Here is a 17,597-nt window from a genome sequence, read left to right as displayed (position 1 = left end):
TTTTTTAAATTATTCAATGTTAAAACAAGTTAAACAAACATAACCCAAATAATTAAATAAGAATATACTACACTGTTAAACCGCCCATTTCAGGTACTGGGTGTCATAACCTAGAATTCAATTTTTAAGGAATCTTTTTGAGTTATCCACCGCTTTGTGATACTATTTCCTTTGTTTTTGTTAGATTAAACGATGTGATTAGACTTTAGAAAGGAGTTGTAAAAGATTAAACAAGTCCAATCAAACCCTAGTTAAATCATCAATCTTGGGTGGTTACAATATCCTCTCATAAGATGTCTTATTTTGAAGCAAAATTAGCTTGCAATCAATACAAATTAGAACAAAACAAAACTCAGAAAAGGAAAAGTTAAAGCCTAGCAAGATCCTATGGGATCTATGAACATATCACATGGTCAACTTTTTGCTGAGTGCAATTTGTGCCTGAATGAATGGGAATATATTGCAGGACATGTGTATATGCTAGTGCTACTGCCAAAAAGAAGCCAGTTATTTATTAATCATTTCACAAGTATGGATGTTACATAAATGGGACTACTATTTGGATACACTGATTATAGGAAACAAATGCTAAAATCATGCTATGGGAAAAAATATCAACTGTGACCATAATTACTGAAAAAATGTATTTGTTCAGTCCAAGGAAAAGGGTACCGAATAGGTAACAGCTTTGATCCCTAGCAGCAGCATCTGAAAATCTGTATGCTTGCAACAGGGAGGAGCTTGATATATTTGAACGATATATACAGTAAGTTCAGAGGCTTCATATGTGTACAATGAGAATAAACATGTGTTCTTTTCTATAATGTCCCATTTCATATTTGAAAATCAATAACACAGTCACCAATCTTCTCTGCAGCCTCGAGTTCTGATAGCACCGAGCAATTATTTGAAATCATGGGTCCAGTTAAAATATTTTTGAGATTTTGGTACATTTCCCGAGTCTCTTTTGATCCATTTTCAGCCATGCTTGCACTTGATCGATTCGACTTTATGTTGAAATCAGTGGGAGTACTTGGCCCCAAATGTCGCTCAAGAGATTGCAAGTCTACTTTGAAAAGTAAATACATCAACAAATCAGTGGTACCCTTTTAAGTTAATTTGGCTTCAATGCTAAGAAGAACAGAATACTTCATCATACTTCAACATTCATAATTGAAAAAGAAGTTCAAAAATTTATCACTGAGGAATTGTTGGAGGAATAAGCATACGGCTCCCTTGCAAAAATTTTGAACATTCTGCATGACAGCAAGGAAGACAGATTGCAAGGTTGATGTGCATGCGTAGTGAGGGTGAGGGAGAGAGGAATGAAATGTCAGAACCCATGCACATGCCCAGATCCGCACTAAACGCCATTTTCCAAAAGTTCATTATTGGTATAAAGCTAGAATCTAAGAAACCACTCATGAAATATGGGTTGGTTGGACACTCTTTGGCCCTCCTTTGAAAATTGGATGTTCTTATGCATTTGCAAAGAGCTCTGGAGTCATTATAAATGGATGTAACTTCTAACATGCAGTTCAGTGTTTTTATATTTTACAAGATGAATTAAGCTATATGCCAATGCATTAATCACGTAACTTTCATCGTTTAAAAAATTAGTGACTGAAGTTCATTACAACATATTGGACTTCTAAAAAAAATCTAAATATGCAGAAATAACACTGATTTATCCAGAAAGTCTTATCACAGGACTGAAGCAAGTAAATATTGCTGATTCATATATGAAGAAAGATTTATTTTTTTTTTAAAATGTTTACCTTGATGTGCAGCTGGTAAAGTTTGTCTCATTTTTCCTGATTGTGAACGTGCAATGCATAACCATATTCTTTCTGCCTCGTAATCATGTTCAGCTGCAATAGGAATATGCCAATGGCCCTTCTCTGACTCCTGTTGATAAATGAGCGCATATTAATATTTCTATTCCGTAAGCTCACATAATACACATAGCATGCAACATTTGTTTTATCTGTTAATTTTAAATGTACATGAACAGACAGCAAAGCATGCCAATTTGGATTTTTCCTTACCTGGATTACAACAGAATAAGGTGGAGGCATGTGAAACACTGGGCCAGCATCAGAAAAACTGAAATGCACCTTACATTAAGAAAATAAATGCCTTGTTAGCACTATTGCCAACATAACATGTAGGAACCTCAGAAAACTTAAACTAGAAATAATCCGAAACCAAGTTACCTGGATAAGAAAAAGGACGAAAGGATACAACTAGACGATTGACAACCCTTGACAATTAGAATGACAAGTTTGCTTACAATTTTGAACAATTAATGAGGTTTACTTACTTGGTGCCTTTCTTTCCATCTGGGGAAGAAATCATTTCCTAGAAGCTGAAATGTATGGTCTCTCATCTCGTCATTGGTCACAATCAAGCACTTGAACTTTATAGCTGCATATAACCAGTACCTGAAGAACAGGTAGTAACCCATGGCAGTTACTCTTTATTCATCGTGCAATAAATCTTTAGTTAATTTATCAAATGGGACTATATCAATATAAAAAACGAATTGGTGAAAAAGAATCTATAAATGTATCCACTAATAAGGTATTCATTACCAATCATCATTAGATCCAGTGGGGGTCGCATAGAGTGCATCAGCATTTTTCCACTTATCAAATAAGGTCTTGTTTGCTGGTTCATTCATCTTGGGTCCAGTAATACGTTTGTTATGCAAAACAATCAGTGGCCATTTTCTTGAAGGAAGCATCTGGCGCATTCCATTAACAATCGCGTTGACCTAAAGAATGGTAATTAATTACTAAACAAGACGAAAAACTGAAGCCTGTCTGCACTTTAGTCAATTACCTATCATACGTTACCTTAGATGGTTTGAATTTCTTCTGGCTGAAAAGACCTACATTAGCTGCATCTATGACTGCTTCATAGGGTCCATAGTAGTCAAGCCATTTCTGAAAGTATAAGATTTCAATTTCAGACTTCAGCTAATCCGCATACAAGATTAGAATGAACAAACAAGACAAAGGTACTTTTCATACTTGAAATTTTTGAAAACTTCTATTTTTCTCTCTCTTTCTTGCTATAGATGCAACTGATTGAGCAAAATTCTCTGTTTCCAGGGGATCAAGGTCAATCATGGCCAATTTTTCCCCACAGCACTTACAAAATGCATCCCTTCCAATCACTGTTCGTGAAACAACCCACTTACCTTCCCCCAACCACCCCTGCCCATGCCAACCTCCACCTCCATTTTCAATTGCTTCTTTTATCAATCTTGCATCCCATTTTTTCTTTCCCACTCTAGAAGCTACTTCACTCTCAAACCATTTGACAATTATATCTGCAGTAGAGGGTAATACCTTCCTGACAGTTGTTCTCAGTTTATGCAACAAATAATAAACCTTGTCACCTTTACCAGCTTCTACACTTAATTTAAGGAGTGCCTCTATTTCATGCTCTTCAGGATGGATACCATGTGCCAACATGTGCTTTTCAACAGCAAATGCTTTATCAATATCTCCACTAGTGCAAAAAGCAGATAATGCAGGACTGTACGACCGCAATCTAGGAGTTATTCCCAGAGATTCCATTAGCTTCACCATATCAAATGCCATATCACCATTACCAGTTGACACTGCCATTCTAGCTACAGCTGTCAAGATTGCTTCATTCATTGGGACACCATCGAGGCGCATCTTCTTGTAGATTTCAAATCCCCTGTGCAAAGCATACTTTTTGATATCTTCAGTTACTAGAATTTCATGATCTTGAGTAATACCACTCATATGCTTCTGATTTGAATGGTCCCCAATACCCATTTTCCCCCATAGTTGAGAGTTTGGCTTCATAGATCCATTAGGAAACTGTATTAAGTTCTCCTCTTCCTTGCAATTATTACCTAAATTTTCAAATCTAACACCAGAACTCGCCATTTTATCAATATCTTCAAAATGTCCACCATCAGTACCAACCAATTGTTCATTGTTTGAAAAATTAATATTAAGTTCTGTATGACTAGCATTTCCATTACTCCTATCCATTGATTCTCCCAACTCAATGGCATTTACTCTATAACTTTCATTAGACAAGCTTAATGTATTCAAAGTTCGACTAATACTCCCACTTTTAGCAGGTTGAACAACACCAGCAGCAGCAGAGGAACAAAGATACAGAATCACACTGTAGTGGTACTGCTCTAACTTTATTTCTTCTTTCAGAGCCTTATCATACAATTGAATTGCACTCGTAACATCTCCTCTCTTTGAACACATATCCAACTCGACTCTCAACTTAAATCCTGGTGAGTCAGCCTTGTTCTTCTTAGGCTGCTTCCTCACATTTTTTTCTGATATCTTTTTCTCACTAGTATTTTTGGTTCCCTTATCTACTTTTTGGTTAACACCACTCTCTTTGCTTCTCTTATCTGTTTTCCCATTTTCTGCTAAACTATCCGCATCTTTTAAAGGTTTAATTACTGTTTTTTGACCTTTCGACCTCAAAGAAGAATTCCCAGTATCCATCTCCCTCCTTTGTCGAAAACCCAATTTCCTCCTGCCATTTTTATCTTTTGTAAACCTCTTTTCAACTCTTTCCTTTTCCTCTAGCTTTAAACTCAAAAGGGTTTCAAGAGAATTTTCATCTGTTCTCTCATTCATAGACTGTAAAGAAGTAGTTTGTCTTTCAGGTCTCAAATTCATGTTTTCTGTTGACACCTCATGTACAGTGGTGGACGATCTTGCATGGCAATAGCCACCATGTACTCTATCTACTAGAAGGTAAGAGTGTTTTGGCTTGAGCGTGCGTTTGGCGGGTGAGAAATTTGAGAGAAAATGAGATAAATGAGGGAACTTAAAAGTATTAAGAGGTGATGGGTACTTACAGAGGGTGAAAGAGAAGACTTGTTTTTGCTGATGCAGGGTACTGAAAGTGAAGGAGGCCATTTGTGGCCGTTGAAAGAGCGCCTTTACTCTTTCATGATATGGGCATGGCCGAAAAATTCATTAAATAAAACAATGGGAAAACTGAGCGGTGACGATTGGTTCAAATTACGAAATTACCCTATACGTTTCTACATTGTCATACCAATACCCTCGCACGTGCGACAATTGATGTTGATAATGGATTCACACGTGACAGGGAAAATGTATTTCCATGGTTATCCTATATAGAAACAATAGAAAGGTCGGAATATTTTTCCACACTTATATTGAGATAGAAACGCCATATAGAAAATATAAGGTGAAGATTAATTACAGAAAGTATTTGAAATCTCACTTATCCTATGCTTTATATATCATATAATTTAATTAATTTTTCTAATTAAGATAACTTGAAAGAAATGGCAGATGATCATTTTTTTATTGGAATTAAAATCAGTATTTTTTTATTATAATCAGAGTTTTTTAAATGAAATATTCGATTTTAATATAAATATTATTTTTGAAAGTAAATATATCATTAAAACTTTAATAAAGTATGAAATGTTTATTCTAACTATATATAATATGTTAAATAAAATAAGATTCCTCTTTAGTTCTCACTTCAATTTTCTCCTAGACAACTTAGAATTAAAAAGTTATTTTAAATTATTTCACATTTCTGTTTTTTCTTTTTGTTATTAACCATACTTATCACAATTTTTGAATAACAGTATTTATTATTATTATTATTATTTGAAAAAATTACATGATATTTTCTTTTTTCCATAAAAAAATAAAAATAATAAGTTATTATTAATTGTGAATATATATTTTATAAAGATATAATTTTAGATATTATCTATTCAAATTTAAAAATATAAATACAAAATTAATATGATATTATATTATTAATTATCTATTAAAATTTTAAAATATAAAAATAAAATCTAATTTTTAGTGTCAATAGTACTCTCAATAATTTTTATAATATATATAATGATTATTTACTTAAATTTTAATTAATTATAATAATATGTAATTAATTTCTAAAATTATAATATATATATCACAAAATAAAAATTTTTTATATCAAAAAATAATTGATCATAGAAGATGGAAATGACACGTTAATTGCAAAATTGGCAGTCAATCCAAGTGATTCATCTAATTTAAATTACTTCACCGAGTTTAGCCCAGCGAGTATTTAGCCTGGTGAGTTTCTCCGAACGCCTAAGACGAGGATTTCAACAAATGCCATGGGTGGAAACAATATGAACATGAAATCAGCAGTTTCGCCTAAAAGGAAATGGGTCAATAACAAAAACCAGAATCATCAGCATTCTTAAGTTGCCAAAAACAAAAAAAAAAAAAACACCTCCTTCCTTTTTCACATGGCGGAGTTTTGCAGTGTCTGATGCTTGAACCTTCACTGTAAGGCCAAAAGCCATCCAGGCAACACGACTTTTCTCACTTCATGTAAAATAAACAATATCCATTCAGCCTCCTGGACTTAGGAATCAACAGGAAAGGGGGAAAAAAATTTAACATTGGAGCAGAAGGATTGAAGGCACTAGTCAATTATGAATGTGGCAAATGTTTTATGCCTCTCAGCAATACCAGATAAACAAAAAAACATTTATGCCTTCCAAGCATTCAACCAAAATAAAAAGTAAATGACAGGCATGAAGTCTACATTCCTATCCATCTTCCTTGGGAAACTTGCTGCAAACCGGAAACTATCATCATAAAGGCATTGAAATCCCTGAAATGCAGAAAAGAGAAATACCAAAATAGGCAAGTTATATATGAGTGATGTGCAGTATCATATGAACTATAAACATTATAGAAAACTAAAGCCTAAGAACATCATATCACGACATAATTTGCTCGCACTTTATTTTCGTTTTATTTTCTACAGTCTCCCTCTGCCACTTAAAGTTTTAACAAAGTGGCGTATGGAAATTAAGTTCAGGCCTTGAATCTATTTCAAAAATATCACTTCACATTAAAGACCTAGATAAAAGCATTTATATCTTACAGATTCCACTCATCCATTTCAACAAGCTTGCAGAACAGATTTAAGAAGAGCACACAGCACAGCAGCCAATATCTATCCTCTCAAATCTGCCTTAAGAAAAAATGTGTAGGTGGTTCATCTACTTTCAAGGATGGAGCTATACTATGGGTATTGGAAGTAGCTGCCCTCATGAGAATTTTAAATCAAATCAAATTGTCTATAAAGATCACTCATTTTTTTTAATTATTTTAATAAATTTGCACTCACTAGAAAGAAAAAAAATTTAAGAGACATGAATCTTGTACTACATATTAAAATATGACTAGTTTATGGAAACTGAAATAATTCTACAATCTTATTGATTGAAAATTAATAAAATGTATGAATTAATGTATAAATTTTGAAACAAAAATTATTATTACAATTAGAAAATCTTCTTTAATAAATTAGCCCCATGGTAAAACTTTATTGATCCATCCCTATTCACATGTTTTTGGGAGAAAAAGTAGATTTAAAAAAGACACCAGGGGCAGCCAGCCATATACAAGAGAAACTTTACATCTTCACGGAAGATGATAATATGATTCTAAGGTTCTTAATCTTCCCAAGGTTAGTTTGGGAAAAGAAAATTCAGATGATAGTAAAATTCATTTTTAAATTCATATTTAGTTTTAAATAGGTGTTGTAAATTCTTAGGATAACAAAAAAAAAAAAGAGTATATATGAAATATCATGAGAAATTGAAAAAATACAGTCAAAATTCTGTCAAAATTGATTTAATTTAGAACATATTATTACAATACCACACAGAATTTTACCTCTCAAAAGAAGGAAAAAAAACACAGAATTTCATACTTAACTTTATTATCCATAAGTTTTATAATCTTTTGTTAAAATAAATGAGAATTGAGAATGTCCAAAGAGTTCCTATATCAAGTAATAAATAGTCACTCTCTAGGCCTGGCAATTGGCTTTGGTCTCCAAGTCCACAGTGGTCATACCTAGTGTTAGTTCAGGTTTGATTATTGGAGATCCTCTTTGTTGGAATGTAACTTTAATTAATACGCTGCTTATTCCCTGTGATACTGAACAAAGTTTGCAAGGTACATTTAAGTAGGACACTCCTGCTACATAAGTTAATCTTTACAGGTAGTAAAGATAGAGTTTTCTCCGATAAGGTTGGCTTATTATATTGCATGAGCTCAAAAAGTTCCTCCAAAAGAAAAATATTTTCATTGGTGGTTTTGCAAAGAAATATTGCCTATTAAGACTCAATTAATCATGATAAGTATGAATATTGATCCAATTTGCTCCATGTGTGGGAGGATGAGGCAGACACTGACTACCTTTTTTAATGGTATTCTTTTGCTTCCACTATTTGGCGTTTGAGTCTGTTAGGATGGATGGTCTTGAGTTGCAAGATATAAATATTCTGGTCATGTTTAATTTTTTGTTAAATGTAAGTTTATCATTTTGGTAGGGGCAGGATTATGATGCTTATGTGGGGTATTTGGTGTACTTGAAATGAGTGAATCAGTGCAAAGTAGGATAACTGAGTTGCATGAAACTGTTTAAGCTCTTGGCAATACCTGAGAATTCTGGTCATGTTCAATACCCGAGTTGTACGAAACTGTTTAAGCTGTTTGATTGAGTTGCATGAAATTGTCAATTTCTGGTCATGTTCAATGCCTGAGAATTCTAGGGTGGGTCCAAGCTCTTGGCACACACCTTTGATTGGATTTTATAAAATTTACTTTTTTTAAGATAAAGAATAAGAAGAAGAAGAAGTGTAGCGATTTGTTCGAGGCCAGGATCAAAATAGATTTTTGACAGGCACGGAGAATCGCTTTTCGTTATTGCCAACCTTCAATGCAAATCGCGCCATTTCGATTTGACACCCTTGCTCTGCAAATTGGCTTTCTCTTTGTTTCTCTTCAGCCAAACACAGAAATTGATTTTAAAAGGAGGACAAAAAATCAATGATGAGACATTAAAAAAGAAAAAATTAAGGAAACAAAAGCAAAAGGGCATTAATTCAGAGAGAGTAAAAATTCTACGGATTTTATAAAAGTAATACGGATACTAGTTTCAATAACTCAGGATGTGTTTGGTTGAGGTTGATATCAAAGTCGCTTTTGATAGTAGCATTTGTTGGGATGAGGCAAATTCCTCATCAGAGTCAGTTGAGGTAGCTAAAACCACCCCATTACTTTATGAGTTAGAGGTGGCACTTTCCTTGAGTAGGCTAGATACAATTATTGAGGATAATGCTCAAAACGTTTCTAAATTTAGTTTGTTTTCTTTTGATAATTTTTCAAAATCTGATATGTTATTAGAGGATGTTAGAAGCTCTTTCCCTTATTTTAGTTATGTCTTTTGTTTATGGATTCCTAAATTTTGTAAACAGATGACAGATATCTTAGCTAAGAAGGCTTTACATGTCTCTAATGACTTTTGGTTAGGAGGGAACTCATCTTTTGGCTCCTCATTTTGCAGGATGGTTGTCCACATGCTTATTGTTGCATGATATGGTCATTTCTCCAAAAAAAAAAAGTGAATTTGCAAATAAATTCCTTGCTAATTTTGGATTTCTTCCAAACAGAGCCTAAGTCTTCTCCATGATGAGACAACAATCTTGGATGATTGGAGGGATTCTAGTAGACTGTCCAGTATCCTAGAATTTAAATGTGTTGATCTACCAATCAAATATTTGGGATTTCCACTAGGGACAAAGTATAAGGAGACTAGGGATCCTGTGGTGGTGAGATTCGAACAACATTTGGCTGGGTTGAAGAAAAACTTATTATCTAAGAGGGAGAGATTCACTATTACAAAAAGCACAACGACTAACATCCCTATATATTACATGTCTTTGATGAGGTACCTGGTATTGTGGCTAAAAGATTGAGAACTATCCAATGCAGATTTTATAAGGAAACTCTAAGGCTTAGAGGAAGTACCATCTTGTGACTTGGAATGAGATCAAAAAGCTAATATATCATGGAGGGTTGGGGTTGCGGTCGTTGGGGGAGGTTATATGACTCTTCAAGGGAAACTACTTTGGTGGTTCATGAATGAGAATAGTAGCCTTCACTGGAGAGCCATTAATGTCGAGTTTGACACAATGGATAGAGGTTGGTTCACTAGAGACTTGTCTAGGCTCTATGGTAATGAGATGTGGAAGAAACTTTGCAAGGGTAGAGGGGAGTTCCAAAATTGTTGGGCATTGGTGACCGGGTTAGTTTGTGGCATGATGAACGGCTGGATGGTCGTGCACTTAAATTCCAGTTCCCCTGGATCTATGTTATCACACAACTTAAGGAGGCTTCAACTTAGGATTCCTTCCTTGGTACTACAAGAAATGGTGAGTGGTTCGTGGATGTCATGAGGAACCTCAATGATTAGGAAGTCAAGGAGTATGAGAGACTTCTTCTTGCCCTCTCTAGGGTTAGGTTTGATGGCGTTGAGGATTACCCCATTTAGAAGCTCAATGCTAGAGAAATTTTCTCTGTTAGATCGTTCTACAACTACTTGGTAAGAGAGGAGTTATGGGCAATGAATTTCTTTTTAAGCAAATTTGGAAAGTCAATGCATCTCCCATAATAGTTGTTTTTGCTTAGAAGGAAACAAGAAGATGCATTTTAACATCGGACAAGCTGATCAAGAGAGATAGGATTACGGTGAATGGTTGTTTTCTCTGCAAAAAAGATGGTGAGTTGTGTAACTATATCCTCTTGTAGTGCCCATTCGTCTGTAGATTTTGGACCCTTGCTTATAGCCTCTTGGGAATTAATTGGGTGATGGTTGGCTCGGTGAGAGAAGAAATTTGGCATGGAAGGGGATCAGTGAGTGAAAAAGCATGTTGGCCTTTAAACTTATAACTTTCTGGGTGACGTGGAAAGAAAAGAACGGGCGAGCTTTTGAGGGTAATGAAGCTAACTTTGACTGGATTAAGGAAATTTGGTTCCAAGCCCTATGTTATTTGATTAAGGAGGTCATCCTCTTTATTCTTGTCAGGATCTTGAGAATCTTATATACATTTTGGTGACATGTAAATATTTTTTGCATATGAGTTTGCACCCCCTTAATGTTTGTGAATGAATACCACTTTATCTAAAAGAAAAAAGATCTTGAAACAAAACATACAAGGTCTGGAGTAAATATGATGCATACACATTCCATCTCAAAGTTATGCACAACACATTTAATTTGAGCATTAACAGCATTCATAAACTCTACTAGGATTTCAGATTGAAGAGGTATTAACAATGAACAAATGGATACTTTAAAGTTCCACAGCAAATAGGCAGGTAATTTCACCAAATATGAAGCTCTATTAACTAGAAAACTACAAATTCAAGCTCATCAATGGGATACGTTTTTGTCCCACAGAAAACACCTTCAAATTGAACATGATAAAGGATGGAAGCAAAATGAGTCTGAGACTATGTATAGACCCAATTAAGAGATAGATCTAGACCAGTGCATTTCAAAAGGCTCTCAGACAAACGCCAAAACTTCCTACAATATCACACTAGGTGATTTGATCTTCATGTTCTTAGTGGGAATATAGGAAAAAATATATCACTTTGACAGCACATAATCTAACTAGATGAATTATTTTGTACAATGGATAATATTGATATGTGATTTTTTTTATTATTACTGATAGAGTCATGAATAGATCTATAAATTATATTAGTAATTTCTACCTTAGCATATGCACATTGCACAAAATGATTTCTCAAGGCAATTAAGCCTAAATATCGACCATCTTTACTGTTAATAGATACACAATTAACTCAGCTTCTTCATTGTCCTATATAATATATTTTTCTCTCCTTTTCTCCATCACCTGCAGCTTTTTACTCTAATTAAGGGAATAAATACAGTACCCAAATTGACAAACATGCTATAAATTATAGATATACATACATATATACACATATATATATCGTTCTTGCTGTGAAATCAAACAAACAGGTGGTGTGCACTGTGCATTTGCATCTCATTTTCCAAAACCACCTTCTCTGTAAGTTTGTTACTTCAATTTACACTAACAACATCATCTTCACCTACACACAACTCCAAGAAAAATTTTAACAGAAGAAACTAACCTTGAGGAACCAATCCCCAACTCTTTGATTCCAAGGACAAGCTCGATAACAGCCTTGCAGACGCTATAGCACTGTGCAGTGGCATAATCGTCCCTAAACTACTCAGCTCCAAGGGTAACCTAGAAAAATTAGCAAACAATCAAATAGACAATCATTTCAATTGCAGTAAAGTAGTGGTTTGTTTCAGTTGCCAAATCAAAATTTAAGTTCTTGAAGTTTTTATGAGTGACAATGAACTTAGTAATTAATATCACAAAGCCACTAGTAAACAAGGACATGAAATTGAATATAAATAGTAGGAGACAGACTACTTCGACGCTAAGTCCATAGGCTCACTGGATATATACCAAATAAAAACTTCCCTATATTTGCTCGGTAACCAAACAAGATTCAAGTAAATAATAGCGGGTATCTTATAGTTTCCTGAAGTTCTTACCGGGAAGCGCGAGAAATGCGCGTTGGAGCCGGAGGGTTTGACTTGAGGGAAGAGAGGAGAGGCGAGAGAGGTGCTTTCTTGTTGAGCTTGAGAGCCAGAGGGTGTAACCGAGAGGATAACCGAGAAACAACCCTTAAGGACGCCATTACTAGCGAGATTGGCGTTCGCGATCTCAGCCTTCTTTACCTATAGCAAGAAAGAAGAAGAAGCCTTTGATGGGTTTGGTATTTGGGTTTTGGAGGATCCCAGGGCTTAAGGGTTGGAGTTGTACCAGCTTCGTTTTTCTCTAACCTTTTTATTGGCTCATCAAGAACCCTTTAGCTTATTCCGGTTTTCCCATATTTTGTTTTCACAAAAACCAGATGGCATTCTGGGACTGAGACTTCAATTAGACAATAAAAATAAAATAGATATTTGTATTTGAGGCCATTTTTTATAAAAATTTATTAAAAATATAATTTAATTTAATTAGAATAAAGATTTTATTTAAAATAATAAAATTTGATCATTTGATCATTTTAAATAAAAATTTTATTATCTCACAATCTAAGAATTTTTTAAGTAAATTCTATAAAAAAGTTTACTTTTTTCAAATGTAACTATTTTAAAAAAATATATATTTTAAAAATATCATGTTAACTTTGTAAAATTTTTTTTTTAATATATTCAGAAGTTTTATAATAAGAACTTTTACAAATGAATCAATTTTTATTTTGACTTATACTTTACTTATTCTAGAGTTTATTAATTTTAATGAAATTTACAAATTTGCTCTTAGTTATATTTAATGTCATGTTTAATTAATTTTATGTTTTTAATGCTTAATTAAAGTATTGAACTAAGTAAAAAGTATTAAAGACATTTCCAAAAATAATTATTTGACTTTATTTAAAGATTTTATATAATAAATATATTTTTAAATCTAAATTTTATATTTACATGAATAAACAAACTGTAAATTTTTTTTTTAAAAAAAAATAAACTGTTAGAGAGTTTTTAAATTTTAAAACTAATGATAAAGAGATTAGTTTTATAAAAAAAAAAATGAAATCTAAAATGTCAGTTTATAACTGCAATTTGAATAGATAATTGCTACTAGCATGTTTACTTCATGTTCTTTTCACTTGCATGTCTTTCTTCACTCATTCTAAAAAAGTTGAGTAGCATTGTAGTTCAAATGGTGAGGTGCCAGATGAGTCATAATTAAAGACAAACCCTGTGACAGCTCCGAAATCTTGAAATGAAATATGTGTATTAAAAAGGTCAAATGCGGAAGCGGAATAGAAATTTGATTAACATCCTTTATACTAAAACCAAAAACGTGCTCAAAGTATAAAAGAACAAACTAACTAAAAGAGAAACTCGAAAATAAAAGCTATAAATATAACTACGGAGTCTTCAGCCGTCCCCTTCGCCGTCTTCCTGCGGAACGGACTCGGGAACAATGTCTTCCTGATCTGAAATGATTAAATAAGGAATGAGCTACACCAGCCTAGTAAAGACATCACACTATCTCACCGTCACGGAGGTAAAGGTGGGTAAAAAACACAAAAAGACCAATGGAGCATAATTTACAATAAACTCGTTTATTAACATAAAAACTTTTACTATCCACTTCCTCGGTGAAATTCATAAAATAATATACGAAAGCAGTAACATTATCATTATCATGAAATCATCTGAGCTGTATAACATAATACTTATCACACTTTTGCAATTCAATCATTACACAACATATTTTTCTTCATTTACCAGCCTACTAGTATCCATGGGGATCCATAGGGGTCCCGCTACCTGTGAACCCTTAACACTTGTAATCAAATTCCAGGACCGTCCACATACCCCGTCCGGTATGGGTGTTAAAACTATAAACTTCAATACCCCGTCCGGTATGAGGGTGAAACGGGCCGTCCCCATACCCCGTCCGGTATAGGCGCCAAAACACATAAGGTCTCCATACCCCATCCGGTATGAGAGACCACAATCCCAGTAGGGTTCCCTACGGACCCGGTCCATCCACCAGCTTCCAGGATATCTAGTCAGGCTGACCACATTATACAGTTATCAATTTACATAACCTTTCATTCCCCTTTTCCTCAGTCAGCATCATCAATTCACACACAAACAAGCAAACCAGTAATTTATGCCAAACAAGACAACATACAACATCGGGTTATCAGTCATTCAACCCATAACCAATAAAACAGTAATATATGCACACGAAACTATGAAATGAAAACATAAGACCTCATACTGCATTTTAAACCGTAAAATAGGCCAAACAACAGCTAACAGACAAACACACCAGACTCGGGCTCCATTAGCGACTTTAAATAATTTCACACATCTGTTGATTCATGAAATACCGTTTTATCATTTATTGAACTTTAATACCGTGATAGGAAATAGGTTGAGGGGTCCTTGTTTCGGGGTCCGAATATGGCTCTACAGTGCGCTTATAGGCTGTCCCTAATTTTTCTGAATTTTTTTCGGGGAACTAAAACGCACTACTGGTACCTGCACGTGTCCCAAAAAATCCCAAATTAGACCCAGGGCCCCTTTCAGCCAATATCGCAAATCCGGCACGGCGGCTTCGTCGTGCTCCGACGACGGCACCGCCGCAAGCGACGGCGATTCACCTTGGGTTGGCCGTTTTTAGCCGTTTCTGGCCGAATTCGGCCACACTTGCATCGGTCTCTGTGATAAAACAACCCTAGGGCCCTCGGGGGGCCAAAAAATTACGAAAAATCGAAGCTTACCGGCAGCGGTGCTCTCGGGTGCGGCGGCTCTCCGGCGAGGTTCGTGTTTTGGTGATTTGGCTCCGATCAACCTGTAGAGAAAAGAATGGTGATCACGGTGATATAAAAATTGTATCAAACGGAGGCCGGGAAGGGCCTCATCGGAGGCAAAAACCAAGTAGGGGTGTGGCGGCGCCGCTGAATTTCGGCCGTGTTTTTCGGCCGTTTGGTCGGGATTTTGGCTCCGATTTGGCCACAGGGGAACTCAGCGTTGAAAAACGAGCCAGGAGTATGAAATTTACCTCGATCGGCGGTCGAAAAACTCCCCGGTGCGGCGGCGGCCGGCTCCTCTGGCGTCTGGTTCGTCTTCTCCGGCGAGGGCAGGCGGCTAGGGTTTTTGTGGTCAGGTGTGGGGGTTCTATTTATACCCTTTTGCCTTTTGATCACAGCCGTCCATTTTGATTAAATCTGGGTCGTCCGTACGCGATTGAATCTGGACCGTCTGTGCGCGTGCATCTGGGCCGTCCGTGCGCTTGCATCTGGGCCGTCCGTGCGCACGCTTAATTTGGGCCGTCCGTGCGTGCAGGGACGCATCTGGGCCATCCGATCGCGCGCACGCAGATCGCCCACGTGGCCCGTTCCCGGGTCGACGTGGTCTTGCCACGCGGCAGGTCCTGGTTGGCCAGGACTGTAACGCCCAAACAATTAGGCATTTTCGTAATTTTTTTATTAATTGTATTTATTAAGTTTATTTAAAAAAAAGAGCGCCACGTCAGCAGGCCCAGTCAGCAGTCCTGGCCAACTAGGACCTGCCGCGTGGCAAGACCACGTCGACCCGGAGACGGGCCACGTTGGCGATTAGCGTACGCGCGATAGGACGGCCCACATGCGTCCCCGCGCGCACGGACGGCCCAGATCAAGCGTGCGCACGGACGGCCCAGATGCAATCGCACGGACGGCCCAAATTAAATCAAAAACCGACGGCCCAGATTAAATCAAAACGGACGGCTGAGATCAAAAGGCAAAAGGGTATAAATAGAACCCCCACACCTGACCACAAAAACCCTAGCCGCCTGCCCTCGCTGGAGAAGACGAACCAGACGCCGGAGGAGCCGGCCGCCGCCACCCGCCGCCGCACCGAGGAGATTTTCGACCGCCAATCGAGGTAAATTTCATACCCCCGACTCGTTTTTTCACACTGAGTTCCTCTGTGGCCAAATCAGAGCCAAAATCCCGGCCAAACGGCCGAAAAATACGGTCGAAACCCAGCGGCGCCGCCGCGTCCCTCCTCGGTTTTTGCCTCTGATGAGGCCCTTCCCGGCCTCCGTTTGATGCAATTTTTATATCACCGTGATCACCATTCTTTTCTCTATAGCTTGATAAGGAGCCGAATCACCAAAACACGAACCTCGCTGGAGAGCCGCCGCACCCGAGAGCACCGCCGCCGGTAAGCTTCGGTTTTCCGTAATTTTTTGGCCCCCCGAGGGCCCTAGGGTTGTTTTATCGCAGGGACCGATGCAAGTGTGGCTGAATTCGGCCGAAAATAGCAAACCCGAGGCGAATCGCCGCCGCTTGCGGCGGCGCCGTCGCCGGAGCATGGCGGAGCCGCCTTGCCGGAATTGCGATATTGGCCAAAAAGGGGCCCTGGGCCTAATTTGGGATTTTTTGGAACACGTGCAGGTACCAGTAGTGCGTTTCAGTTCCCCGAAAAAAATTCAGGGAAAATTAGGGACAGCCTGTAGGCGCACTGTGAAGCCGTGTTCGGACCCCGAAACGAGTAAGGACCCCTCACCCTATTTCCTATCACGGTATTAAAGTTCAATAATGATAAAACGAAAATTCTTGAATCAACGAATGTGTGAAATTGCTTAAGGTCGCCAATAGAGCCCGAGTCTAGTGTGTTGGTCGGTTAACTGTTAATTGGCATATTTTACAGTTTTAAATGCAGTATGAGGTCTGATGTTTTCATTTCATTATTTCGTGTGCTTATTTTACTGTTCTATTGATTATGGGTTGAATGACTGAGAAACCGATGCTGTATGTTGTCTTGTTTGACATAAATTACTGTTTTGCTTGTTTGCGTGTAAATTGATGATGCTGATTGAGGAAAAGGGGAATGAAAGGTTATGTATATTGATAATTGTATAATGTGATCAGCCGGACTAGATATCATAGGAGATGGTGGACGGACCGGGTCCGTAGGAAACCCTACCGGGATTGTGGTCTCTCATACCGGACGGGGTATGGAGACCCTATGTGTTTTGGCACCCATACCGGACGGGGTATGGGGACGGCCTGTTTCACCCTCATACCGGACGGGGTATTGAGGTTTATAGTTTGACGCCCATACCGGATGGGGTATGGGGACGGCCC

General features: G+C 37.0%; 2 protein-coding genes and 1 non-coding gene across 4 annotated transcripts; all 3 read right to left on the bottom strand.

The window, feature by feature from the left end:
- Window positions 1–602: 602 nt before the first annotated feature.
- LOC110818603 (proteinaceous RNase P 1, chloroplastic/mitochondrial-like) lies at window positions 603–4,983 on the bottom strand. 2 transcript variants are annotated; one of them, XM_022047523.2, is made up of 7 exons: window positions 3,036–4,983; window positions 2,859–2,948; window positions 2,595–2,776; window positions 2,324–2,444; window positions 2,049–2,117; window positions 1,779–1,908; window positions 603–1,069 (listed from the first exon to the last, which is right to left on the bottom strand). In XM_022047523.2, the coding sequence occupies exons 1-7, from the start codon at window positions 4,935–4,937 to the stop codon at window positions 834–836; spliced, it is 2,730 nt and encodes a 909-aa protein (XP_021903215.1). In that variant the 5' UTR covers window positions 4,938–4,983; the 3' UTR covers window positions 603–833. The 2 variants fall into 2 exon arrangements, with proteins under 2 accessions (XP_021903215.1, XP_021903216.1); XM_022047524.2 differs by having other exon boundaries at window positions 603–1,066.
- A 1,363-nt stretch (window positions 4,984–6,346) lies between these two features.
- On the bottom strand, window positions 6,347–12,810 carry LOC110818519 (uncharacterized). The gene is made up of 3 exons (XM_088207946.1): window positions 12,487–12,810; window positions 12,051–12,169; window positions 6,347–6,678 (listed from the first exon to the last, which is right to left on the bottom strand). The coding sequence occupies exons 1-3, from the start codon at window positions 12,630–12,632 to the stop codon at window positions 6,659–6,661; spliced, it is 285 nt and encodes a 94-aa protein (XP_088064072.1). The 5' UTR covers window positions 12,633–12,810; the 3' UTR covers window positions 6,347–6,658.
- Window positions 8,720–8,839, bottom strand: LOC148253053 (small nucleolar RNA snoR86). Its single transcript, XR_015813747.1, has one exon. It is a non-coding gene; the product is annotated as a small nucleolar RNA snoR86 (small nucleolar RNA).
- Window positions 12,811–17,597: the final 4,787 nt, after the last annotated feature.

Source organism: Carica papaya, chromosome 7, assembly GCF_054855325.1.
Source record: "Carica papaya isolate Zhongbai chromosome 7, ASM5485532v1, whole genome shotgun sequence".
Taxonomy (NCBI): Eukaryota; Viridiplantae; Streptophyta; class Magnoliopsida; order Brassicales; family Caricaceae; genus Carica; species Carica papaya.
The sequence above is the reverse complement of the archived record's forward strand: the minus strand, read 5'-3'. Positions and strand labels throughout refer to the sequence as shown.